Below are 27369 nucleotides of genomic sequence, written 5' to 3' on the forward strand. Positions count from 1 at the left end.
TCTTTGTCTACTCACACGTTGAGAGGGGTGGAAAGATGCAATGACAATTCTTTTTATAACCTTCAACATTTTTAAGACCTAGAGGTTTTTTGATCGAATCATATAGCATGCTACATGCATGTACATGATGAACATAAGCTATGAGGCAGAGTACATAGACATCAAAGAAATAAATATGTTAGTAAATGTCCTTATCCCAATCAACAACGCAATGTTATTTTTCACTAAGCTAAGTTGGCAACTCCGTGGAATCTATTACAAACTTTGGTACTACTATTGCATTTACGATTTACTTGCTCTTGTTGTGAGAGGGTTTTGACTGCAATTGCTAATCTAAGAAACATTGATAGAAACCAATTGCATTACTAGCTTCGAGATATATGTGATGTGTACAAGGACATGGGCTTTGAGCAAGTGAGACTATTTTTTAATAGCTAAAAATTGTGGAAATAAAAACATAACGAAATCTGTTAATTTTGAAGCAACTTCATACATTATGATAAGCCTTGGTTTCCAATCCTCGATTAGAGAGATACATGAGAAATGATTGATTCCCTTGGTTCCGGCCCCTCCACCATCAAATAATTTCTTTCATAGAACAAAACTAGAATATGCTCACATGTTTAAGCCATATTAATCCGCCATCATGTGAAATCAACTTTAGGTGTCAAGGCAACCTTACTTTTTCAAATGCATCAATCAGCCGAATATCTTCTATGTTTGCAACAATATTAAACCCATAACTAAATACAAGAGCACCTTGTTTTTCCATACTTAAGTAGTTACACAAATACCATCACATAAAGCTTTGTTTATTGTTCTTAGTGCATATGAGTCTTAAGATTGAACAAGTGGTGAGCTCGCTAACCTCACAAGTTGCCTTTACCTTTGCATATTCTATATGAACATGCACGAGTCAACAATTGAAGCCCAATCCTCAAATTTGGTCATGGCTATCCTTATATTGCGACATAGTCCAATGCAGAAGGTGTGGTGTTTCAGCATTTATGATCACTCCTCGTCCAAACTAGGTCTAAGAATGTACAACCACTAGGTATGTGCTAGAGCAAAGAGTGGTATGACTCGGTTGATATATATACCCCTACATTCAACATGCAACATATTGTCAACAATTATTATGATACATGATTAGGTGCATGTAAAATAATTTTGGTTTACCACTAAGGTATAGGCCTAGCACAATAACTAATGCAAAGACATAATATCATCTTCCCCATTAGGATGTTATGCAATTAAGCAAAAGCATGTGTTGCAAGGGAAGTATGCTTTTGATAACCCATATTTTCAATATTCTTGGTTTTTAGTAATTGAGGAGTACACATGATGAGGGCAAGGGGCTATTGACAATCTCTTCTTTTGTCATAATGTATACATAATTAGAATCCGAAGCATGGGTTGGATGTGCTCACAATGTTAGGTCCTAGTTGTTATTCCTTCGATCAAGTTGGCCAATGGAGTTAGGTGTACTTAGGAATTTGGCTACCACATAGTTTTAGACTTTGTAATCAATGCACTGTTCAAAGAACCTGTAATGAATGAGCCACTCTATTAATTTAATGTCATCGTTATTGTTGCCCGACCATATGTCAAAAGCCTACAAACGCTAATGTTTTGTAACTAAAAAGTTCAAATTTTTTTTAATAAAAATATGTATGTGTGTGCCTTTCTCTCTCCTCCTTTCTTCTTTGTTTGTCATACAACCCTCTCCTCCTAATGTAGCTAGTTGGAGTATGTGGAATGAAGGTCACGATATTAGTAATTTAGTTCTTAATCACACTTTTCCTATGCAATTGGCAAACTTGTGTGGAGCCGACCTACAAGGAGATAGAGTCAACGATAATGTTATGTCTTATTATGATACAAATCGAAAATGTCCAACCAAGACTTTTGTGAATGTGAGTGAGAGAGGCAATCGAGATAAGAGATATTGCTCATAATGGTAGGTCCTAAATTCTCCCAAGCTAGAATTCAAAGAAACAAGAGAGTCTAGAGAGACTGCATGCATGAACAGGTTACAAGAATCCCTTGCCCAAATAGAAATCGTAGAGAGAGAGAGAGAGAGAGAGAGAGAGAGAGAGAGAGAGAGAGAGAGAGAGAGTGTAAGCATATTGACAAAAATCCAAATAAAAAGAGAGAACGCAAGTTTCATGATGTTGACCCACCGAAAACATCCATGAGAAGGTTCATATTGATCATACTATTATGCTCAATGAATGTCAAGCAAAGCCTTTGATTTCTATTGGCATATCTCTAATTCTTGATTTCATGTCTCCAATGACCAACACAATCCCTTCATTAGCATATTTAGTAGCCTCGAAGCACAAATAACAAAAAGGGATTGGTCTTGTCAAACACAAAAGCATGTCACCATAATGATCTCCCTCCCCCCAAATGATCAATCCGCTATGCATATAGGTGCCTCTACTACATGAACACATGCCCACACGTTTCTTTCAGAAATAGCCATCACGTATTGTAGTTCCTCTCTTTACATACTTGCTATACCTACACTTGACCTTTCTGAATCTCCACGTTGTGGCACCCAAAAGAGAAATGGGTTACAAACATGACTAAATGGCACTTGTCGTTTTCATGAAGGATGGGGGTTACCTCGTTCATGCCTTTCTCCCCAGTTCCATGAGAATTTGTCTACGACAAAAGTTGGTCCCAAGGGATGGGTCACAAAGGAATGGATGGATGAATGAATGTATCGATTGCAGGCTATGGAGTTTTTACTGAAGAAGCATTGTAAGCTTGTCGGACATAAATGTATGTATATGTATAATATGTGATCACGAAGCAAGCATTGCATTGGGTGTCCAACTGAAAAGAAAAGAGAAAGGAGCCAAAGAGAGAGAGAGAGCGAGCGAGCGAGAGAGAGAGATTAACAATTGGCAACGATTCGGTTTGAACCGAACCGAACCGAACCGTGAAACCTGGCTTAACGGCTTGAATGGATGGATGGATGGACATGAATCAATGAATGAATTGAATGAATGGAACCTCTTCTTCATCTAATGAATCTCATCATCCAAATTTGTACATACATATGTGTGTGTTTGAGAGAGAGAGAGAGAGAAACAGAGCATCCCTCTGTTCCTCTCCTCTGTTTCTCCCTGAATAATAACCAGCTCTCACCCCAAAAAAAAAAACAAAAAAAAACGAAAAGCTTAGGCCCCGGATTAGGTGTTCGACAGTTCAAAGATTGATTATATAATCCGGAAGAATATTCATACATATGTATACATCTCCAATGTCCCTTTGATTTTTGAGCTCTATGCGTATTCGCCATTGATGTTTCAAAACCAGGGCCCCAGATCAAACCATGAGATAAAGATTTGGATCTCTCCCTCTCTCTACGTTCATTTCGTTTCAGCTCGATACGGATTCGCCATTGATCTTTCAACATTGGGGCATTTTGAGTCTAGTCGTCAGAGAGAGATTTGAATGCGGGTAAGAGAGTTATTCTTGGTTTTGGTCAGAAATTCGATTTGTATTACATATAGAGAAATTTTCCATTGATCAGAATTTTTTATATCTAGAAAACCCTGAATCACACAGTACAGAGAAAAAGGTGTTTTGATGCATTGTGCAAGGCTATGGAATTTTTTTACATAGATAGGTGTATATAAATATATTTGTATATACACCTACATACATGCTTACATATTTGAGAGAGAGAGAGTGATTCTTCTTGATACTGTGAAGATCAACCGTCTTTCCAGAGATTCCACATCTAATTCTGAGAAAAAACCCTGATGAATCGTCAGGTGATGGTTTTGACCTTACCTATTGCACATATAATTTTTGGTAAAGACCATAATCGATCATCAGGATTTGGTGAAAGACATATCTTTTACTGATTATATGAATGCATTTTCTGAAACTCTCAAAGAAAAGATGTTTCGATGCAATATAAGGCGATTCGGAAACCCTAAACCCATGGTTACACTCTTCCCCTAAGCCCTAAATCACACAGTTATATGCTTCTCCAGAACCCTAAATCAGGCAGTTTGATGCTTTTGAGAATCCCTGAATCAGACAGAGGAGGTCTTTGATGCATTACAGAGCTACGGTGATTGAGTCTCAGGAAACTGCTATATGATTTTGGTAACCTAATCACAAAGAGAAGATATTTTGATGCATTATAAGGTTATGCTGTTTCATTTTCCAGAAAGTACTATAAACGTTCATGAACCGTAATCTATTGCTCAAAGGAGTGTTTTTTTTTATGCATCGTGAGGCTATGGCAAATCTACCCTCATTGTGATTCTTTGAATCAGACATTTCTTTATCCTTTTGAGAAACCATAATTCTGAAGATAACATCATACATACATCATTCTACAAAGATAGAGAGATGGAAGGAGAGAAACTTATTGGTAGATTTCTCAAAGAAAAACTTGAGGTCATGGTAATTCTGTTCTCAGTATGATACCTTGGATCAGAAAATTCGTCCTACTTTTCAGAAACCCTAATTACAAAGACAAACCTCTTACATACCTTAGAGAGAGAGAAAGAAAAGTAGTTTATCGGCGATGGTGAAGGTCAACTTCTTCTCAGATTACGGTGAGGTGAATAGATATCAAATCCAAGAGATTATCGGAAAAGGAAGCTATGGCTTGGTATGCTCAGCCATTGATAAACAAACAGGGGAGAAAGTAGCTATTAAGAAGATCACTGATGTTTTTGAGCATGTATCAGATGCAACCAGAATACTCCGAGAGATTAAACTTCTTCGATTCCTTCGACATCCTGATATAGTTCAAATTAAACATATTCTTTTACCTTCTTCTCCTCGTGATTTCAAAGACATTTATGTTGTGTTCGAGCTCATGCAAGCAGATCTTCATGAGGTTATTAAAGCTAATGATGATTTAGCACCTGAGCATTTCCAATACTTCTTATATCAGCTTCTCCGAGCTATAAAATTCCTGCATACAGGTAATTGGATTCTTGCTAATGTCATTTTGATCTAGCTATTATTTTGTCATAAAATATATCCATCACTGTTGAGTATAGCAAAAAATGCACCGGTGATTTAAGGAGAGATATGTCATCCTTAGGAGGAAAGGTTATAGTTTTTTTTCCCAAAATACCCTCAAATTTTCCTTTATTTTTCCCAAACGCTCCATGTGCAATATGGGTTCTTTTGGCTCATGTGCATACCTAAATGCTTACATCTCATCTTGAAAAGAATATTATTCATCAAATGAATTGTACACGTGATCTGGGAAGGATAGATGTGTTTATTTGGTTTGGAATGTGAAGTGTCATGGGACAACTGGGTAAATTGAGGCATGTTTTTTTTATCGTCCATAAAGAGGTCAGTTTTGACCTATGGGACCAGAGTATACATGTGTTGATATGTGTCTCCTTCCTAAAAAGGGGTATTCATACATTGAAGCTCAAAGTCTGTATGCGTGAATAAGGCATACACATATGAGCTCAACCTTCTAGGTGGTGTCTTAAGTATGGCACTTAGGTTATCCCTCTTAATATGTCATCATATCTTGAACGAATTGCATTATATGCCAAGCATGTTAAGAGCAAGTGACATTCATCCTCTACCATGCCTTCATTGCATACTTTACATGCCTTCAAATTCGTTGCATTTTGATATCATGATGCAACTTCAATACCTATCTTGTGAGATCGAGTGTGAAGTAGTGTGAGGGCTCTATGAGCATTACTAATCATATTGGTAATGAGATAAGGTTGGATACGATCAATAGGCATTCTTGCCTTATATTGAGACCAATATTCAGGGTTGACATAGGGTGGGATATGGGTGTTTGGTTGATTTGGTATATAAAGTATCAACAAATGGGTAAATTGAAACTGAAAAATGCTCTGTTGTTGAAAGTTTTTTCATGTAAATCCAAAGGATATGGTAATGTTAACATTTATTATTTTAGAAAGACACAAAAAGCACACTTTGTTGTTGTATTGGAACCAAAACATTTCAAATTTCATTTGATTTGTAATGCAGCAAATGTATTTCATCGGGATCTGAAACCAAAGAATGTATTGGCGAATTCTGACTGCAAACTTAAGATATGTGATTTTGGTCTAGCGCGGGTGACTTTCACTGGTTCATCCTCAGCCATTTTCTGGACAGTGAGTGGCCCCAATCTTTGGAACTTTTGTTGCAGAATTCTGTCTAACATCTATGTCTAAAGAGCATAACTAAAACTTGTCGATTCATCTCTTAAACAGGATTATGTGGCCACAAGGTGGTATCGAGCACCAGAACTTTGTGGATCATTTTACACAAAGGTATTGAGTTTTGCCAACAGTTCTCCATGTGTACTCACCATCATATTCAAATTTGAAGCCATTTCTTAATTGCGTATATGGTTTCCATTTCTTCATAGTTTCTCAGGAATTAGTAATATTTTTTGGGCTAAATTCTTGGAAGTTGATCAGATCAAGTGTATGTGGTGTGTCATTCATCGCTTAGTCATTTATTTCCTACTTTTCTTGCAGTATACAACTGCAGTCGATATATGGAGTATTGGGTGCATTTTTGCTGAGCTCCTGACTGGAAAACCTCTATTTCCTGGGAAGAATGTGGTTCATCAACTAGATCTTATAACTGATCTATTGGGAACTCCTTCAGAGGAGGTTATTTCACAGGTTTCTGTTCCTTAACAGCGCAAACATTATTATTATATTATGTGCTTGTTTAGGATTGTGTGTCTACGCTAAAACAATAATATTTAGGAATATGATCGAGCATTACTTTCCAATGGTTTTAAGAGAGGGCAGGAAAGCTAATGTTAGGGGGGAACCATTCTATGAAAGGATAGAAGAAGATGCTGTTAAATTGGAACAAACACCTGAATTATTTGGCATTGAATGTCTCAAAAGGTATTCAAGTTGAAACTATTTTACTTTTGCTTCTATGCCAAATTACTCTCTTCGATATGATATCCTAATGTTTTTTCCATGTCATAACACCAAAAACATACAATTCCTACTTAAAACTTTAATTGAAAGACCTCATTTCTTGATGTAGATCTTGTGGTAGGGTGTAGGGATTAAGAAAGTGATGCTTCACATTGAGGGCTACTAACATGTGTGAATACCCCATATATTAGCCAAAATCACTGCCAGAACCACTTGTAGTCATATCAAGAATATTTGTAAACCAATATGATTAGGTAGTTAACACAAGAGAGATCACCCTTTGGTGCAAAATGGCATAATGAGATCTTGCAATTAGATGGGATGTTTGGAAGACTTGAATTAGGGTTATGGACGCAATACACCTGCAGAAGAGATTGTATATATTGAGTGTGAATTAAAGCTCTCTTTCCTGGGAGACCATTTTTATCATGCGACCTTATATTATTTGTTCCTGCTTCATTGGTATTAGATCAGCAATGAGAAGGCAAAATGTCACTTGAATAATATGCGCAAAAAGCCACCATTCCCATTTCAGCAAAAATTTCCACATGCCGATCCAATGGCAGTCAGACTCTTGAAGAGGCTTCTTGAATTTGATCCGAAAGATCGTCTGACAGCACAAGAGGTGAGAATGTATCTATTAAAACTATTGATAAATCTATATACTGGATCATGTTTAAACATTTCATGTAAAAGTTCCCTTTTATATATCATGGACTTCCATATTTCTTCTGTAGGCTTTGGCACATCCATACTTCAAGGGGCTAGCAAATATTGAGCAAGAGCCTTCCTCACTGCCAATTGCCAAAGCTGATTTTGATTTTGAAAGGAAACGATTAACAGAGGATGATTTGCGAGGTTTGATTTATAGAGAGGTACGTTTGAGTTAGAGTCAACCTGGAACAATTTCATAGCAGATAACATGTTTTTTCAATGCAGAACTTCTTCAAATAGCATTTCTTTTGATTACACATCTCAATTGACGTCAACACCATGACCACTGCCTTTGGAGTAGTCTATTTTTCAAAAACATAAAGGCACTCTATGATTCTGCAGCAGTTAATGTTCAAACGTATTAATTTTGACATTACAATTAGCATCTGGCGTGGGTTTCTATTGCCAATTTCAGCAGTAAGGGCTATCTTGTTTTCCAGATACTCGAATACCATCCGCAGATGCTGAAACAATACTTAAGCAATCACAGTAGTGATCAATCAAGATTCTTTTACGCCAGGTTTGTAAGTGTAAAAACGACCCATATGCATATATATCTCATCAAATTTTGGCACTTGATAGAACTTTAATGCACATTGTTATGTGGCAGTGCAATTGATAAGCTGAAGAGGCAATTTGATCATTTACAGTCAGGGTCTGATAACTTCGAAAGAAGGGATACTTCTCTACCAAGGTACAAATTCTCCTCATTTATCTGAAAGGCAAAATGGTTTTTTCAAAAACGAATGTCTTCAAAGTTACCAAAAGTGACAGTAGAGATCCGTTTTGTTTTTTAGAAAAAAAGAATTGCATGTGTGTAGTATCAGTTCGGTTGGGCCTATTTATACGACTTCTTTTGGATGAAAGTGTCCTTTTAAGCATCATATTTATCGGTATCCATGTTTGTATACTTTTGTTTGTTTAGAATATATACTAGCTGATTAGGTCCTAGTTGACTGACTGAAATAACAGGAAGTGTCTGATAGAAGGAGACGGAGATGCAGGAAGGCATGCGAAAGAGAATGATGTGGTACAGTGTCTAGGACAGAATAAAAGCACTGAAATTCGGGCACCCCTCGAACCCCGTAAGTCTTCTCAGGGTTTGAAAGAGCATTAGCAGTTTATTTTATTTATTGTTGACATTAGTAAGTCAACCCTGGAGCAAAGAATACAATTTTTGTTTGTTTATATTTTTGTCAATGTTTTCAAAGATGAACCTTGACTAAAACCATTTATCTATTATTTTTTGACATAATGTATTTTGATGTGAATGAATAGGTGAATCCTTGAGCAAAAACATTAATGATCCAAGTACCTCTAAGAGTGTGGATGAAGTTCGAAAGCAAGGTGTGATGGTCGCAAAAACTGCAAGTTTTCACTTCTCTCACCAAAGTAATACAAATTCCAGTCAATCTAAAATGAAGCCACAAACAAGTTTCAATACAAAGTTGAGAATAGACCAACATAATGACAAGGATTTTGTCAATGACGCTAAAGCATTCCAACCAAGAAGCCGATTTTCTGGGGTGTCTGTTGCCAACTTAGGCGATTCTGATGTCAAACTGACAAATGATCAGGATAGTTATTGCAAGCAGGATGAGATGATGGTAAATGAATCGGAAGTAGTAGGTCAACCAAGAGCTAGGTTAATGGGAACCAGAGTTGCTAAGTTGGTTGCAGCATTCTCTAATGGAATGCCCATGTAATTCATGATAATTTGGGAAGTGTCTCCATAAAAAGCCAAGCTACCACCCCTATGCATGTAAATATTCTATTTTTCACACTGATAACCATTTTTTTATTCATATGATGTGTTTATGCAGCTGTTAAAATAGAATTTTCTGCTATTGCAATGCCTTTATTTTGTAACTTTTATATTTTGGATTCGAATGCCTGCTAAATAGAGATGGTGTATATGAGTGCGTATGTGTCTATATATGGATACACACAATTCATCGATGGCAGAATTTCTTGTGGAACTCATGGATGGAATAATGAAGCTACCATTGAGAGCTATTGTCCATTACTATCTGTAAAAGAGTTTCTTGTACAAGCAATGTGACCAATCCACCTGACCTGCAATGCGCCCTTGGAACATTCCATCATAATTGGAGAGATTTGGAAGTCATGTCCAACATTATGAAGATATTTGTATCCTTTTGGCTCTGCACCGCACAAAATTACTTTGAGCAGCCATGCATAGAGTTTTAATATATTTCTATTTATTGTGTTTTCTCCAAGCATAATCATGCGTAGCACACGTGGGACCAATCGACAAATGTGAAACATAGAACCTTAGAAATAAGAGGATTGCTCAAGAAACCCATTGTTGGGTACCCATCTTTTGCTGAAGATCCAAGTGGATATGAAAACATTCCACCTTTATCTTTTTTATGTGCCATCCATAGTTAAGAAACTGTTGGTAGTGCATTCTTTCCTTGAATTTCCAGACAATTTTATTGCAACTTAGACGAAGACATTTTGGGACCTTGAATTATTGGTGATAGATGATATGATAGGGAGAGGTTGGAAAGGTATATATTTTTAATAATGAAGACGAGAATGTCCTTTTATCAACCATCATAATTACAATGACATTTTCAATGTCTTAGATGAACATGGTTAAAAGTTTGGTGGCCAACAATAGACACCCAAATGGGTTGGGTGGTTGAAATTATAGGTTCATATTTTGTAGAGTATCTTTCATGCAATGTCTATTTTAGCTCAACAAAGGCCAAAAAGGGTCAAGAGATAGTGCTAATAAGTGCTAGTAAGTGATAACTAAATGGATTCGAAAAGAATATGCCACAAAAGGGATATGCGTAAACTACTGCATTATAGCTTAATTGATTTCAAAACTTTTAAAGGTTTTGATAAAACAATAGTTAGATCTTCTAAATAAATCTAGATATTCCAAAGATGGGAGGAATCATGTCTATAATATATTTTGAACAAAAGGGGCTAAAATCACGAGGTCCACCCATTTGGAATGTACTTGATGTAGTTCAATGCCATAATGTCGATGTAGTTTATTGTGATAATGCTCCCAATGTTGAATTGTACACATCCTTTTCCTTTGTGACCTAGATGTCCGTAATTTATCATGCTTTAACACATTACCCTTTTCTTATGATGCTTACATGTTGTCATGTTCCTTGTGTCATTTAGGAATGCTCCATATTCCCCTCAATCGAATGAGATAGTCTAATCACTTCTCGATTATTGGTGTTTAGTGTTTGTTCCAATACTTCTCTGATTTAATTTTCGATATATTTGGGACATGCTCATACGACTACTATATATCATAACTTTCATACACATCCTAAATATTTACAAGGTTCAATTAAATTTTTGAAAATGCGAGACATTAGTTGTTTTTGAAGAAGATGTCGTAATAATTTTATCTCTTTAAGGAATTGATTGACTTGGGAAATAAGACATTTATAAAAATAAGACGTTAGTCTACTGGGAAATAAGACATTTATGAAAATGTCAGAAATTAATCTTCAAAATCGATGTGGAATATTTTCCTTTGCTTAATAACATAGAAAAATATTGATCAAGATTATGAAGTATTCCATGTTTTTGATGTGGAGGATACTCTTTTGGGGAACTCTACTTATCGGTTCCTAATTTGGCAGGTGTGGTTTTCATGTAACCAGAATATGATGAAATGTTTGCAATTTTATAATGCATGGTACCTAGAATTTCATTAAGTGTTGTGGACAAGCTATTTATGTGGATAGCTTTTACGATAATATTTGTCTCAAAATATGTCGTAAAAAACCCTTTAATCATTGTAGTGTATGTCATGAAGGAAATGTAGCACATCCCATCATTCACATGGACATGGCACATGCTCTAAGAAAAGTAAATCGTTGTAGAGTATGCCATGAAGAAAAATGTAATGCGTCCCATCATTCACATATACATTAGAATTAGAATTAGAATTTTTATCGTCCATAAAGAGACCAATTTTGACCTATGGGATCAGAGTATACATGTGTTCTTGATATGTGTCTCCTTCCTAAAAAGGGGTATTTATACATTGAAGTAAGAAGTCTCTAAGCGTGAATAAAGCATACATATATGAGCTCAACCGTCTAGGTGGTGTCTTAAGTATGACACTTAAGTTATCACTCCTTAGTATGTCAACATATCTTGAATGAATTGCACTATACGTCAAGCAAGTGACATTCATCCTCTACCATGCCCTCATTGCATACTTTACATGCCTTCAAATTCGTTACATTTTGATACCATGATGCAACTTCAATACCTAACTTGTGAGATCGAGCGCGAAGTAGTGTATATGATCCCCAAAGCTAGAGGGGATATGTATGAAGAGGGCACTATAAATACACTATTTTATGTTTTTTGGTGTATCCGAACGTAGGCCAAGCCGCATTCATATTATTTTTTAATCCACCATCAAAATCAAAATACCTCAGTAATCAAATTCTTCATAAAAAAAGATAGGCCTTGAAATTTTTTTGTATGTCTTCAAGATATAATGCCTTTTTTTCATCATCACAATTCACAACAAACATAGTATTTGTCAATTATCAAATCCTTCATGAAAAAAAGATAGGCCTTGCAAAGGTTTTTTAGTTTTTGGTATGTTTCCAAGACATAATGCCTTTTTTCCATCATTAGAGCAAACACTAAGGTTACCTTATGATGGAATAGATTTCATTTTCCAAACATGGTTTATGGCCAATACAATTCATTCATTTGCATGGATTATAAATTTTTCCTGGCATTGCACATCCATATCATAAATCATGAAGCTAAATTTCCTCGTTAAGTGCAAGTGGAGGGGTTTGTAATCACTATGTTAATCATCTAAGTGGAGCATTGATAGTGAACCTTAATTACTCTCTATTCACTTAACCATTCTACTTGAGACACTCATATATGATATCAAAGTTGGGCACATCATCATTGTCTTTAGGCCTTCATCTCAATCTGCAAATAATACTTGTGACTATGATGAATTGCTCAATGTGTTGGACTCAAACATGATGCATGTCCACAATATGTGGGCAATAAATGTCAACCCAACAGTTTTCTCACGACGCGTAAGCTAAAACATGCCAAGGAACCATGTGACATCTAGAGAGTGTTTACAGTTTATGGGCTATACCATAGATATTAACACAATCCTGACAACCTTCTCAGAGGTGAACGATACATCGTTTCCCCTTGGAATAGCAAGAATTTAATCCACTGAATCAACATTGGGATCATCAGTTAGAATGATACAATCTCCATGAGCAATAAATATTGGGGAGACCAGCCACTAACGTCTCACAATCATACATATATTCCCTCTTGGGAACTTGAAATGACTGGAAACTATCATCAATCACTACATTAAAATATTGCATTTCATTACATGTTAAATTCGGTGTACAAGATGATGAAATCACAACATCTATAATGGTTTCACGTGGCTTCTTTGACTCCATACAAGGACGCATAATGACCTCCGAGAGCAATGAGAGACAAATGGGTTCCTTGCTCCATGACTCTTCCATCTTTTAGAAAATATATTTTATCTGCTCGTCGTATAGTCTCAAGACGGTGAGCTATCACAAACACCTGCATGTTCATCAAACAATTTGCACAGAATATGAAATTAATGAATTTAATATAGATAATTGAATCAATGAACTTACTGCCGATTCATAGAAGGAATGAACTTACTGTAGATAATTGAATGAATGAATGAATGAATTAACTTACTGTTCGACCCATCATGCATTTTTGCAACGCATCCTTCACAAGTTTTTCCGAGATATTGTCTAAAGCTGATGTTGCCTCATCTAATATCAATATCGACGATCGCCTATAAATTGCTCTTGCTATAGACAACCTATTCAGACAATGAAAAACAAACAAATGAAACTCTATTTTTCACAAAAAACAATGATGTGAAATACAAAGACAGAAGTTTAAGAGCCATCTCAAGAGCATAAACTTAAAAAACCAATCGATTCTATCTTTGTATGGGGGAAAAACATGAAGAAACATCCTAAAAGAGAGAGACGATCATAAACACCATAAGAAACATTCTAAAAGGGAAAGAGGTCACAAATTACATCCATGTACCAAATTCTCTTAATCATTCTGATTATATATATATAAATAACTTAATAAATGGAAAAAGAGACAACCTCTGGCGTTGTCCACCACTTAAACAAGAAGCAGAATTGGTTAACTCTGTATTATAGCCATTTGGAAGCTTTTCAATAAAATGATGAGCATTTGCTAGCATTGCAGCTTGCTTTATTTGCTCCATTCTATCAGAACAAGCGTTCTCTCCATATGCAATGTTCTCAGCCACAGTTCCGCTGAAGAGATCCTGGTACAAATAAAGAACAAAAGCTCTGATTAATAAATTGGTTTCTTTTACATTGTAGTATTTTGATAAATGAAAGTGAATAAAAAAACGCTAACATATTCTCATAGAGTTTAAGGTCGTGCATGTATCAATATCAGATTGCATAGGAAATGATACTTCAATCATTGTGTAAGAAATGGTACTTCTAACAAATGTGTAAGAAAGGGTACCCATTAATAGTCATTGTAAATGATCTGATGCTTTAATAATCACTGTCTAAGAAATGGCAATTTAAAGATTGCTATGTAAGAAATGGCACTTTTAAGATTGCTACGTAAGAAATGGCACTTTAAAGATTGTTGTGTGCGAAATGGTAAGTTATCAATCATAGTGTAAGCCATGGTACTTAACAACATTCTGAGGAACAATAGTCACATGTTGCCGGAGACTCTTTTCATTCAGATCCTTTATGTCATATCCATCTATTAATATAGATCCTGCAAAGAGTAATGATTTGGGACTAAATCTTCTTACAATTTGTTTTCAAAGCAGCATAAATTCTCATATATATATATATATATATATATATATCTGTATATATATGTGTGTACATAGATATATATATGTGTGTATATATTGATGTATTAGTACAGAACACCAAATACCACCAATGTCTTGGGAATTTACCACAATACCTCCAAGTTTCCTAAAAAGACCAAAAATGACCCTACTTAATACAAAAGTTTAATACTATACCCCTATCTAGTTGGGTATTCCCCAAAATGTCGTCATGTTTCCAGATTTAACCAAATATGACCAACCTAGTATTAAGGTTTACTATGACAGGAGGGTTTGGTGCAGTTTGAAAACTTCGGGACAGTGTGGTAAATATCCAAAAACTTGGGACATATTTTGGTAGTTTTCCTCAGTAATAATCAACTAACCTTCGGTAGGTTCATAGAGGCCTAGGAGCAACTTTGCAATGGTTGTTTTTCCCCCACCAGAAGGTCCAACAAGTGCAACAGTTTCACCAGCTTGAATATGGAAGGATATACTTGTTAATATATTTGGCAGAGCATCACCATATTTGAATGTGACTGAACAGAACTTCACATCCCCATGAATATGTTGCAAAACCAAAGATCCACCTTTTTTGGTTACCTGAACAGAACAAAAATGTGTTTAATCTAAATGAATTGCCATGTTTTTTTACAATCTCTCAGTAGTAATCAATGTAATAGATACACATCTTCGTAACCATACTTTCTGGGAAGGTATAAGCTCAAAAAGATGTTCAATCACTGGCTCCCCCTGTTTCAACTCATTGTATGACTTGCCTACAGCCTGTAATAGAAAGATCCACAACAATATAGAAGGCTTGTATCATCTCTTTATTATCAACCTACTTCAGTTTTCTTAGCACCAAGCCTTCACAACAATGCTAAATAAAAGGAATGACAAAACATTACATGATAAAGACATGTATGAATGAAAAAAACTTGAAGAGGATAAGATATGTTCATGCACCTGAATTGGATCAATGAGAAGCACAAGAGATGTCATAAATGAGACCACATTTGGACCACCCAATGATCCACAAGTCATGGCCCAAGATGCAACAGAAAAAAACACTAGTGCTATTGTTGCATAAATAGCAGTGACTGCCTCTGGTATAAATGCTTTCATCCTTTTTTTCTTTAATCGTGCTTTTGCATCTGCCGAGGCCAGCTTTTCAAATCGTGATTGTTCAAATCCTTCGGCTGAATATGTCTTAACTAAAAACATCGAGACGAGTATCTGCAAGTTCTATTCCTATTAATACATGAATGCTCAAAAGGACTTTTGATGATAACTAGCTACCTCATTGAGATAGGATGACAACTTTGCTATGGTATCCTGCCCTTCTCTTGATATTGACTTCAATTTCTCACCAAGTAAAGCCACAATTAAGGACATACAAGGGACAACCTGACAAGAAGATCTATAACACATATTAGCCAAGGAATGCATGGACATATGTATGTATGTATGTATGTATGTATGTATGTATGTATGTATGTATACATACATACATGCACACATATTTATACACACACACACACACACATGTGTGTGTGTGTATGTTTCTGTATGTATGTGTGTATCTCTATCATCTTTCATTCAAGTATAACATTCAAAAATATTGTAATGGATTTTCTTGCCAATATATACAAACTTACCAGTATGATTATCATAGATAGCAAGCGACTCAACATCATCATTTGAATGCTGACCACAACAAGTTGCAGAACGTTTGGTATCAATGTCTGTTACCACAGAATCAATACAATCATCAATCAGCATTTTACTAGATGGTATTTCAAAAATCAAAACTAAATGAGTATGTGAAGCCTTTTTTAGTTATTATGGGGATTTGAACACATGAAACAAAAGAGCAGTTGAAATCATTCAATCTAGTAGCATGAGCAATACTCTGTCTTTATATGTCTAATTGCACTACGTATTATGACAAACAGTTATATAAGGTGAATAGAACCTATACTAAGCATACTTGCAATAATTATAGAAAAGAAATATATAATAAGCACAATTAAAATCAGTAGACTACGGCAAAAACAACATATATTAAGGAAAATTACCCAGACATCTTGAGGCGGAGCTAAACTCCCCTTGTTGATTGATTAGGGCAAGAAAAGAAATATATTAACTGCAATTACAATTATTTAATGGGGTACAAATAAACCTAAACTACTTGCAATCACAATGATTTAATAAGATAAAATAGGGTTTAGCGCATAAACATAACACGAATACTATGATTCAATAAGGCAAAAAAACCCCATACCAAGCACAATTATAGTGATTTATTAAGGCAAAATAAAAATATATTGCATACAATTATTTAATGGGGTACAAATAAACCTAAACTACTTGCAATCACAATGATTTAATAAGATAAAATAGGGTTTAGCGCATAAACATAACACGAATACTATGATTCAATAAGGCAAAAAAACCCCATACCAAGCACAATTATAGTGATTTATTAAGGCAAAATAAAAATATATTGCATACAATTATTTAATGGGGTACAAATAAACCTAAACTACTTGCAATCACAATGATTTAATAAGATAAAATAGGGTTTAGCGCATAAACATAACACGAATACTATGATTCAATAAGGCAAAAAAACCCCATACCAAGCACAATTATAGTGATTTATTAAGGCAAAATAAAAATATATTGCATACAATTACAACAAATAATGAAAACATAAATAATTTTAAACTGAGAACAATGAATTTTATTATAGCAGAAAAATAACCAACCTCTAGGAGAGAGTATACCAAGTCACCAGTGTCTTCTGCCTCAGTAGTAATTCTATATGCAATGTCACCTGAAGGGGGTTGATATCTATTGTCAAAATATGATGGGTAATTGTGAAGAACCTTATTGAACACATGTCGACGAACATCATATGTAACATTTGAAGATACTTTTGCAAGAAAGGATTGTTGAAGGAATTTCGATACTGATTTCAAGATTAGAAGTGACGCCATGTATATACACTCTCTGTTAATGTGATTAATGTCTCCTTTCGATACAATACTAGTGAATTTCCCACTCTCTGATACTAATGTAAACAGAGCAAAAACGGAAATTAGGGTAAAGGCCCATGCTTCCATGATAAGCTTCCATTGTGTCGATAAAAACGGGATTATAAGGTGAAAAGTACGGCTTAAGGGAAGATGATTCTTATTCAAATCCTCATACGGAAGATCATCTTTCTTTATAGCTTTACGAAAAAGGTACTTCTTCTTCCTTAGTGATCCATCATAAGAAAGATAACCCTTTCTTATTGCTGGATAAAGAAAGTAATTTTCCGTCTTTATTGATTCATAATAAGGAAAATAATTCTTCTATGCTGTTTCATAAGGAAAACCCTTCTTCTTTCTAGGTGTATCATGTGATGCTGCAGAAATGCTCTGCTTTTCTGCTCTGATTACATGCCATGCTCTATAAAAACTCTGTTTTAAAGGGGAGATACATCGTTTTGTGTTTATATGATAACGGAGATATGAAGATTCAGAAGAATGAATTGAAAGAGGTATTGTCTTCTTGAAGGAATGTCTGTATCTTCCAGGGGTTTTTGAAGATGTTTCCTTCCATTTGCATATCTGTGATGAGAGGGGAAGAACAGGGGAGGGCAATACCAGACTAGACCCTAAATTCATTTTTGAAAAGCCCTAAACCCTAAACATAAGCAATCCTGGAAATCTTCAACCCTAACCCTAGACAGGGAAGATCAATACCATTTGCATATCTGTGATGAGGGGAAGTTCAATACCATTTGCATATCTGGTGTGAAGTTCATCATCAAACTTCAATCCCTTTTCTTATGGTTAGTTCAGCTTTGTTGTCCTTCATTGGTGCCATAATCTCTGCAAGCAATGTACCAAGTGCTAGATACTTAACAACTCATAAAGGAAAGAATTGTAAATGAAAGAATTGCAAGCCTTGTGCATCCTATTTTGCTAGCAACATAGTGATATCATTTGTAAACTTTGTAGAGAATTATAATCTCTAGGAGAAAAATGAATTTCAATCCAATCCATGCATTTTGGTGAATACATGTAATAGTTTTTGTTCATATACCTATACTGAAGCTAGAGTGATGTAAAGAAAATAATTCATTTCTTCATATCTAATGATAAGAAGCTTGTTTTAAATTACATTGACAATGATTGTTAGATCAAAATAGAGGGCTTATAGAGCATTGGGTTGGGTTCGATAGAATTGTAACACAACTTTGCAAGGTAGAAATGCTATTGGAGATTACATGATTTTTTTTTTGATTCTATCAGAAGAATTGAAAATGCTTTACTGGTCGCTAAGTTTCTTCGATAATGGAAATGCCATAAAGTGCGGCAAGTTCTCCTGCACTCATTTATTCTGACCTCTGATATAGATAACGAGGCCATCTTTACGATGAAAAAGATAAACACGATGAAACAAGTATAGTTATAAACTGTGCACTTACTCATGAACAACTTAGGGTCAATGGCACACATATAACGTATGTAATTAATGTGGACGGTGTTTACTCCTCATAGGTTCAAGACATCCCACAAGTATTTTTTGAAGTGAGGCTAGGGAGAAGAGAAGGATTGTTAGGGAATCCCTAAATTATGTTTGTCGCCTATTTGATTAAGAAGGAAATAGAGAAATATGTGTCGATCATAAAAATTATTGACATAAATACTATACATGGCTCAAAATAGAAACACCTAATGATTTGCCCACATTCCTCGTCAAGATTCTAACTTTTATGCTTATTTGGATAAAGATCAACCTTTTGCCAATCTGGAAGATGATATTGCTTATTTCATATCCAAAGGGGAAGTCATTGTCTTTGGTGACAAGAATGCTCATACAAGAAGTTTCCAACTTGATGCACAACAATCTTTTATGCCACATATTTAAAGGATGCAAGACGATATAGAAATATTATATCCGCTCTTCTAGTGATGAAAAGGTCCAAACCAATTGTGTGCAATAGTACTAACTTGCTTATTGCAAATGGTGTATCCTTATGGCCCAACACTAATGGTTTTACATGTAGAAAACACAATGGAAATAATGTTATTGACTATGTGCTACTTTCCGAAGGTATTTTCAATCATATACATAAATTCTCACTTGGTGAATGGACACCATAATCCGCTCATAGGACTTTATGTATTGACATCAAATGTGTGCATGGGTTTAATTGTGAGAAGGTGATTGAAGATAATAAACAACCACACTTGACCATGAACCTTAAGCTAGTACGCATGTACTCCAAGATGGTTGAGGTTATGTTACAAATGACAAAGATACAAAATGGTGCCACACGAGAATGCAAATAGGAAGCTTTTAAGAAAGTCATTTTCTCATGCACAAACAAATGCTTTTTGACCAAGCACACATCAAGAAAGCTTTTGATATAGTACTTCATGAGCATCTTTGGAGGCTAATGGAAGAACTTGAGGTGCCAAGTGAATATATGTTTGCAATTTTCTAACATTGGGGTGCTATATTCCCACACTCATTAGCTGAACAAGAGCCCAAGAAAGCTTATTTTTGAGCAAAGAAGGTGCTAAAATCAATTACAGATGTGGTAAATGACCAAGGTCACCTATTAGGCTTCAATGACGTGACATGTCATTATAGTATTGGGTCACATCATCGCGTTATCTGGAATCAAGTCACAGAGTTGGTACTTTCCTTAGTACATGTGCCACCCCTAGATGGAGATCGCGGGATTCAAGACTAGATCTTACAAAAAGGCAACATTGTTCTTCCAATGAATAAAGTTACAACATATTTAGTATATATGTTGTTGCAACCTTCCCCATGGTTTCACAAACATGCAAATGCATTGTGGCACCTACACAAAACACAATCCTAGTGGAAAAACATGCTTACAAGCTTAGGGAGTTGTGGCCTTCCACTTAAGCAACGGGTATTCCTATGGAGATGCCTATTGGGTGTGCTCCTGATTGGGTTGAATCTTCAAAAGTGATTGATAGCCTCGCTGCATTGTACAAGATGTGGTGGACGATTAGAAAGTCCCACACTTATTATGGACTTGCCCACACAGAATAAAGAGAAATATGCAAGTGTCGATTAGACACTAATAATCAACATTAAAATGCTTAGAAATGTTACTAAAAAAAACCTAAGCCAAACTCTTCCCCTTTCCTCAACAAACGATTGATCTTCTACTTTGCACAAACGAATCCAACATGGAGGAGCTTCTCAACCCCTCCTTTACCAATGTTACATATTTGGGATTCAAGAGATACCAATGGTCCTTATTTCTCTCATAAACCTCAAAAAGTGAACATTTTAAATCACTTTCCAAATTTCTGAGGTGGTTATGAACAAAAATATCCTCCCTCCAAAATGAGACATTATTTCACAAACATGTCTACAAATATAAATAGGGTTTAAGATTCAGGGTTTATTATTGTCATATACATGAAATTGGGGCATATTTGGACCTTCAACATATCACTTCATACAATTGTTTTTTGAAGGACAGCAACGATGGGCACTTTGTTGCACAAATCTCCTCACATTTTCTTCCATGGAGATTATTCAAAATGCACCATGAAGTTGATGGAAAAATAACCAAATTATGAAGGGGATAATTTGGAAGGAAAACAAAATTATAAGAACCCCACAATTTATCCACTTTACTATGCATAATATACATTCTTCGATCTCCAATTTGTATGCAAGTTGTCATTCTTCCATATTTGTGCAAATGAGAACACTATATATACAAATTCCAATACACCTTACACTGCAAATCAGCTAGAAGTACCAGAGACCCGATTGATGAAATCTTCTAGACTACTAAAAAGGTTACCAACTGTAAGCTCAGGGGCACCTTGATTGTCACCATTAATCCTCATACCTTGTTCTTCATCCTTTATGTAGCATCCTACAAAGAAGGTTAAACTTGGGTGAACTAGGAATCAATCACTACATAGATGAATCGATCCATCCAAACTATGAAAAATAAGGAAAAACACTAAAATACCTCCAAGTTTTCTTTATTTTCCCAAATACCCCCACGTTTTCTTTATTTCCCCAAAATTCACCGTAAGAAAAAATGGTGATCAAAATTTGTTTTCTACTGAAGAAAAATGGAAATGTCATCACAATATAGAGCTCACCCGCTTCCTTGAATGTGACGAGGATTTGCTTCCGAAGGTCAATCACGACTGGCAAATATGCTTCCTCGTCAATCTCTAAGTGCCTCACAGAATCTAGAATAGAAGTGACCATGTGATTTGCTTCACATTTTCTAGATCCAACACTTGTTTTGATCTCGCCATTTTCCAGTCGTACTGGCTTATTGAATATATTATCTTGCCTGGCTAAATCCAGCGCATCCATTTCCTATACATGAAAGTTATATTATAATTAGACCTTGTCCAAATAAATTTGAAAATTCGAAAAAATCCTGAGTTCTTTATTTCCCCAAAATTCAAATGCCCATACATTTTTGTTCCCCTTGGCCAGACCCCTCTCGACCAATTATGAGCTATACGAGCGATCTGGTGGTCAACTCCTCCACCACCTTTCTCTCTTTTGAGGGTGGACAATCATGGGCATTTGGAGAAATAACAAAAACAGAGAGCATGCAGAGGAAATAAAGAAAAAATCAGGGGTACTTCAGAATTTCTCCTTTGGAAAACAAGTTTTACAACAGCATAAATTAATACCTTAACAAGTTCTTGGATATGCTTAAAAAGCTCCACATTCTTGCATTGTCTGTCGATAATTGTCGGCAAGACATTGGCAATGTTGTCAACATTAAGCAATTCTTGCACATTCCCAAAAGCTTTGATCTCAACCCATGGCCTATAATTGCTGCTAGCTTTGCTACGTTTTGCATAATGAGTCCTTGAGATGTTCCTCAAATTTGAAGCTCTGCTTTTTCTTGTTCGCTGTATACATAAAACAACTTTTTCCATAATTCAAATTTCCTACATTGAAAAAAGTAATTGTTTCATAATGTTTTCATACTATATTCCTGAAAATTTCTTAGTAAGTAGCATACTAAAACATCATATGCCTTGAATTGCTCTTTCTGAAGATAGGCTAGTTTGCGCAGATCCATGGAAAAAGTGACTTCCATTTGCAACCACATAAAAGAAAATATAAATAACAGTTGTTTTTAGTTAGTATCCCCCTTCTCCTTGAGGGTTATTTTTGCAGTTTCCCCCATGGAAACAGAAAAATGCAACCAATGAACTGTATGCCAGATCATACTATACTATGAATCATGGCAATCAGTACTGAAGAACGACCTGCAAAACTCTGAAGCTAAGGAGTATCCTACATTCAAATTTAAAATGATAATGGCAGTTAATGGTTGGTATCCTGCTTCTTTAGCATTATTCTTTGGAGTGTCCCCCATGGAAACAGAAAAATCCTACCAATTGTCATAAATTTTATTATCTTCTGAACAATGAAAGGTGGTTAAAATGTTTTAAGCACTTTAAAGTGTTGGCCAGAGATTCATTGCATATTCTTTCTTTTATTTTCAAAATTAACATAGAGATACATACAACAACTTACATTCATATTTGTATTTTTGGGTAATGATTCTGATTCAGGTTCCTTTGTATTGTCTTTAATGTCCTCAGTTTCATAGTAAGCTAACTGACTAGACTCTAAATCTTTCATGGAATATGATTCTTGGGTAGCCCATCCCTCCATTGACAACCATTGTGAATAAATATTCTTGTAATCAACCATGTCCAGAAGATCTTTCTTGCATGGAAAGTAATGAACCATCTTAAAAGTGATGTAAAACTTCCATGCTTAGAGTGTATGATTTTTTATTATGAAGCAAGCTTTCAGATCATTCTCCACATTACTTTAATATTCTTCAAGAAAGATGCAATCTATGATAAGAAATCAAGATGTGGAGAACACCTACCTGATATTGCATCTTGGTACTCGCTTCTGTCAGCATACATAGCATTCATGTCTGTAATACATTGTTGGATATCTTCCTCCCATTCATTGAGTTCAGTGTTCAACTTTTTGTAAACATTAGTGTAGAAATCTTGTTCCCGCTTAAGCTGAGATATTTTACTCTTCAACACTTTCATGTCTCCTTTAACAATATTTGTATCTTCAATTGCCTACATAAAAGTAAAACAGTGCGTCAAATCCTCTCTCTTTTGTTCTCACCTTGTTTAAAAGAGTTCATCATTGTTATTTGGTGGTTCTGTATAGTTCTTATTTCCAACATAAGCAGATATCTCTCAGAGATCATTTGGGATCAACAAACAAGAAAAATATTCTATTGCCACATATGATGATGATATGCATACCAAACACTCTTTAGTATCTCAATACAGCATTCTCTATATATGCAGTATTTTCTCATTGAAATTTGGCTTATTTGGAAATGAAATTATTCACAATCATCAGATCAATGCCATTATGATTACTATAACTAAGATTGATAAGAATAAATGGGTTGAAATTCCTATTTTCAAATACTACGATATTATAATTTGGCTTATGTTGATCATTCTTTTATACCTTCTGAAGTTTATTCTCATTTTGTTGGATCTGAATCTGGGTTGTTATGTGTTTTTTCCAACCAGCCATGTACCCACCTGTTCTCCTCTTTGAATCCAACTCTTTTGAATTTGAATCACGTATTTTAGCATCTAAATAATTTACTCTTTTTGTCTCCACCTCAATGAGCCCAGTATATTTCTTTGATTCATCCATAAGTTTATCCATTTGCTTCCGATAATCCTGTTGATAATAAGAACTTACAATTTCTAAAAAAATTTGCCTCTCATGTGTAATTGGGCAAATTGTCCCTCTAGTTTACATAATTACGAAACTGCCACAATATAACTATTTTTTATCATTTAATTTAAGCAACTAATCAGACAAATTACGCTTTTAGGCTCAAAACAAATTGGTCATAACCTTGTAACCTACCAAAAAGCTTGATTTTGGTAAAGTTGAATGGCATTTTGGAAATTTGGTAAAAATTGAGTGGACATATATTAATTAGTTTGGAAAAGTTGAGTGGCAATAATTTAGGAACTACAGGTTTTTGATCGTTTGCCTAAAAACAGTTTTAGTTACACCTTGTTCTATGGAAATTATGTGTACCTTAATTTCATATGTGTCAACAATCTCTTGGAGAGCAGAATTGTCAGATGTCAAATTGTCCAGACATGCTTGTTGGCGTCGCATCAAACCTTCAACTTCGATATGGTAAAACCTTTTCTTCTTTTCCAACTTTCTATAAGCTTGATGCATGGACTGCAACTGCTTAAGAAAAATCATACATGTTAGATACGTTCCATAATAAAGTATGAAAAACTAGAAGGTTTTATCTACAAAATGGAACACCACGTGTTAGGTACATTTCATGATGAGGTATCATAGTCGAAAATCTATGCAGAAGCATGAGCAGATTCAGCACACAAAGGACTAGTAAGATATGTTGAAAAGATACAATGAAAATATGATAGTAATAATATCTGGTAGAATGCCAATGTAGATTAACGGTAGCCTGCCCTCTGTGGAGTTCAGGGTTCTAAATTACTTATACCTTTATAAGATCATCATATTGATTCCAAAAGACTAAGGTTATCATTCCTAGAAAAATAGAAGGCTGTAATACTAATGGCTCTACCAGGTGTAGATCTCTTTAAGAACAGCGGCTCATATAGGGGAATAGCCAAAAACACAAGTAAAAACTGCCTAAGGTAAAGTAGCTAGACCAATGAGGGTAATACACACAGACTCTCTCTATCTCTAAAAATAGTTTTAGACCATTGGTATGAGGATCCTCACGTAAAAGATGTCCTCATCATCTTACCTCTGACAGATATTGATGGTATCAGGTTCATTGGATGTCAATACACATCATCTATGTTGTATACTCCCTGGATGTTGTTCCTGACAGCATTTCCGCTACATTATATTAGAGTACTTGTTCCTCACCTCTAAGGTTTTCACTAATACATTTTTCTATTGGTGAACAATCCAATTCAATAGATGAGATTTGTGCAACATTAGATGTGATGAATATAAAACATCTGTGAAAAGTACGCAATATGACATATGGCTTGACTATGTTACAATGGTCAGACATTTCACTGTAACAAATATCCCAGAGAGGAGACCACCCAAAGACATGATACATTTCTCTGAACCAATGCCTAGCCACTAAAAAGAGACATTGATTTCTGAAGAAAACCTTGAGATCATGTTAGAACCTAAAACTCTCAGTGATAGGTTTACTCTCTCCATTGTTGGGTTCTTATTATAAAACGTCCAAAACCATGTTTTTTTTATCTCCCAACCCTAGATTGCCATTAAAATGAAATGTACCTTCATCAAGAATATCTGGAGGTTTTGGCCGAACTAAAACCCTCGGTTAACAGATAAACGTAATTATTGTAAAACAAACCTATTCCACCGAAAAACATCATTTTATCGCATAACAAACTTTGCTTTTTTTGCTTAGAATATCATAAGAATGTGGGAAAACTTAAACCCCCATACACATGTAAATCACAAGGGTTTCCACAGATCACGTACTATTTTAAATTTTATTCTACCCAACAAAATGAATATTTTATCTACTAACTGTAGCCTCAGTAATCCACAAGGAGTTTTTCTATGGACCATACAATTTTTTCTTTATAAGAAAAACGCAAAATTCTTAACTAGTGAATAAAATCATGAGAGGTTCCATACACACACATATATACATACAAGTAACAAGACTATAAGGAGAACATACAATAGGTTTAAACATAATCCATCTGATAGATAATACAATACAAAGAGAGTAAGGAGAACATAAAACACAAAGAACAACAACAATGATAATAACAAGAGGTAAACACCAAAATACCCCTAGCTTGTTAGGGATTTAGCAGAATACCCTTATGTTTCTAGAATTCCCTTATGCTAAGGTATTCACGAAAATATCACTGCATGCTGGATGTTTATCAGAATACTCCTTGGTTTCTGAAATTTACCACATTACCGTCTGTACAGTTCAAGGTTTGCAGCTACGTGGGGGATTCTGGAAATTTTTTGAAACATAGGGGTAATATTGTAGATTTTTAAGACTTAAAGTGTTTCTGTACAAAAGCTGCTACTATGGAGGAGTATTTCGGTAAATTCCCACAATAAATTAGGAGTAATGTGGGTTGTTTTTTCCCTAATAACTAAAATAGAAAGAGAATAATGGCATTAACCAGAAACAGAAACATAAAGAAAGGAGAGATTTTAGAGACTTACTCTGGCTGCATTTTTGTGTTGTTTCAAAGAAGAAAGATCATCAAGGGAAAGATGATCTTCCGATAATTCTTGGTCGAGAGAATCGATAAGTGTCAGTTCTTCTTCCATCTTCTGATTCTGATTCTTCTTCGTTTTGAGTTGTTTTGATCGATCTAGCGGAGTCACGAAGAAGAAGAAGAAGAAGAAGAAGAAGAAATATCGGTAGCCCTGTTATGTTCACTTGACAATATTTTAATTTTAATTTAAATAAATAAATAAATAAATATCTATTTTATTTGTTTATTTCGTTAGGGCCTAATTATGAAAATACCCCTCTTTATTTTCATGATTTCTGAGCATACCCTTTGATACTTCAAGAAATGGTTTAGAATGCCCTCACAAACTCAAGAAACTCCCCCATTTGGTGAGGCAGATGAGCTTATGTGTTATGGCCATTACCATAATTTTATCCCGTGGTAAGTTGTACAAGAGTAAGGATAAAGTATGGTCATGCCCGTAACATTCTGGTACACCACT

General features: G+C 35.2%; 3 protein-coding genes across 6 annotated transcripts; 1 reads left to right on the forward strand and 2 right to left on the reverse strand.

Moving 5' to 3' along the window:
- The first annotated feature begins 3169 nt into the window (after positions 1-3169).
- On the forward strand, positions 3170-9468 carry LOC147859150 (mitogen-activated protein kinase 15-like). The gene is made up of 10 exons (XM_087326530.1): positions 3170-4964; positions 6013-6140; positions 6240-6299; positions 6510-6659; positions 7402-7557; positions 7670-7807; positions 8087-8166; positions 8257-8340; positions 8619-8731; positions 8925-9468. The coding sequence occupies exons 1-10, from the start codon at positions 4559-4561 to the stop codon at positions 9350-9352; spliced, it is 1743 nt and encodes a 580-aa protein (XP_087182656.1). The 5' UTR covers positions 3170-4558; the 3' UTR covers positions 9353-9468.
- Positions 9469-13020: 3552 nt separating this feature from the next.
- Positions 13021-18345, reverse strand: ABCB29 (ABC2 homolog 12). Of its 3 annotated transcripts, none has more exons than XM_087326129.1 (10): positions 17325-18345; positions 16212-16298; positions 15853-15960; positions 15520-15789; positions 15256-15336; positions 14937-15153; positions 14404-14489; positions 13826-14013; positions 13356-13524; positions 13021-13250 (listed from the first exon to the last, which is right to left on the reverse strand). In XM_087326129.1, the coding sequence occupies exons 1-9, from the start codon at positions 17679-17681 to the stop codon at positions 13386-13388; spliced, it is 1533 nt and encodes a 510-aa protein (XP_087182255.1). In that variant the 5' UTR covers positions 17682-18345; the 3' UTR covers positions 13021-13250; positions 13356-13385. The 3 variants fall into 3 exon arrangements, with proteins under 3 accessions (XP_087182255.1, XP_087182254.1, XP_087182256.1); XM_087326128.1 differs by having other exon boundaries at positions 13395-13524; positions 17325-18343; XM_087326130.1 differs by having other exon boundaries at positions 13395-13524; positions 15853-15973; positions 17325-17375.
- A 2624-nt stretch (positions 18346-20969) lies between these two features.
- LOC147859152 (uncharacterized) lies at positions 20970-27007 on the reverse strand. Of its 2 annotated transcripts, XM_087325305.1 has the most exons (8): positions 26854-27007; positions 24703-24861; positions 24112-24333; positions 23498-23705; positions 23134-23324; positions 22275-22499; positions 21723-21948; positions 20970-21487 (listed from the first exon to the last, which is right to left on the reverse strand). In XM_087325305.1, exons 1-8 carry the CDS (start codon positions 26959-26961, stop codon positions 21354-21356), a joined length of 1473 nt encoding a protein of 490 aa, XP_087181431.1. In that variant the 5' UTR covers positions 26962-27007; the 3' UTR covers positions 20970-21353. The 2 variants fall into 2 exon arrangements, with proteins under 2 accessions (XP_087181431.1, XP_087181432.1); XM_087325306.1 differs by lacking the exon at positions 24112-24333.
- Positions 27008-27369: the final 362 nt, after the last annotated feature.

This window comes from Azolla caroliniana, unplaced genomic scaffold (assembly GCF_043228905.1).
Source record: "Azolla caroliniana isolate FFs.n. ecotype wild unplaced genomic scaffold, voAzoCaro1.0.p SCAF_10, whole genome shotgun sequence".
Classification (NCBI taxonomy): Eukaryota; Viridiplantae; Streptophyta; class Polypodiopsida; order Salviniales; family Salviniaceae; genus Azolla; species Azolla caroliniana.

What these genes read in the sequence shown, in the direction of transcription:
- ABCB29 (XM_087326128.1), bottom strand. Translation starts at nt 17,681, where the DNA reads ATGGAAGCATGGGCCTTTACCCTAATTTCCGTTTTTGCTCTGTTTACA. An exon ending in TGTCATCCTATCTCAATGAG is followed by an intron (nt 15,790 to 15,852) that starts GTAGCTAGTTAT and finishes TAGAACTTGCAG; the next exon opens with ATACTCGTCTCGATGTTTTT. An exon ending in CCTCTATGAACCTACCGAAG is followed by an intron (nt 14,490 to 14,936) that starts GTTAGTTGATTA and finishes TACTCTTTGCAG; the next exon opens with GATCTATATTAATAGATGGA.
- LOC147859150 (XM_087326530.1), top strand. Translation starts at nt 4,559, where the DNA reads ATGGTGAAGGTCAACTTCTTCTCAGATTACGGTGAGGTGAATAGATAT. An exon ending in CCTCAGCCATTTTCTGGACA is followed by an intron (nt 6,141 to 6,239) that starts GTGAGTGGCCCC and finishes TCTCTTAAACAG; the next exon opens with GATTATGTGGCCACAAGGTG. An exon ending in GAGGTTTGATTTATAGAGAG is followed by an intron (nt 7,808 to 8,086) that starts GTACGTTTGAGT and finishes CTTGTTTTCCAG; the next exon opens with ATACTCGAATACCATCCGCA.
- LOC147859152 (XM_087325305.1), bottom strand. Translation starts at nt 26,961, where the DNA reads ATGGAAGAAGAACTGACACTTATCGATTCTCTCGACCAAGAATTATCG. An exon ending in TTGACACATATGAAATTAAG is followed by an intron (nt 24,334 to 24,702) that starts GTACACATAATT and finishes TATTATCAACAG; the next exon opens with GATTATCGGAAGCAAATGGA. An exon ending in ATGAGAATAAACTTCAGAAG is followed by an intron (nt 23,706 to 24,111) that starts GTATAAAAGAAT and finishes ACTTTTATGTAG; the next exon opens with GCAATTGAAGATACAAATAT.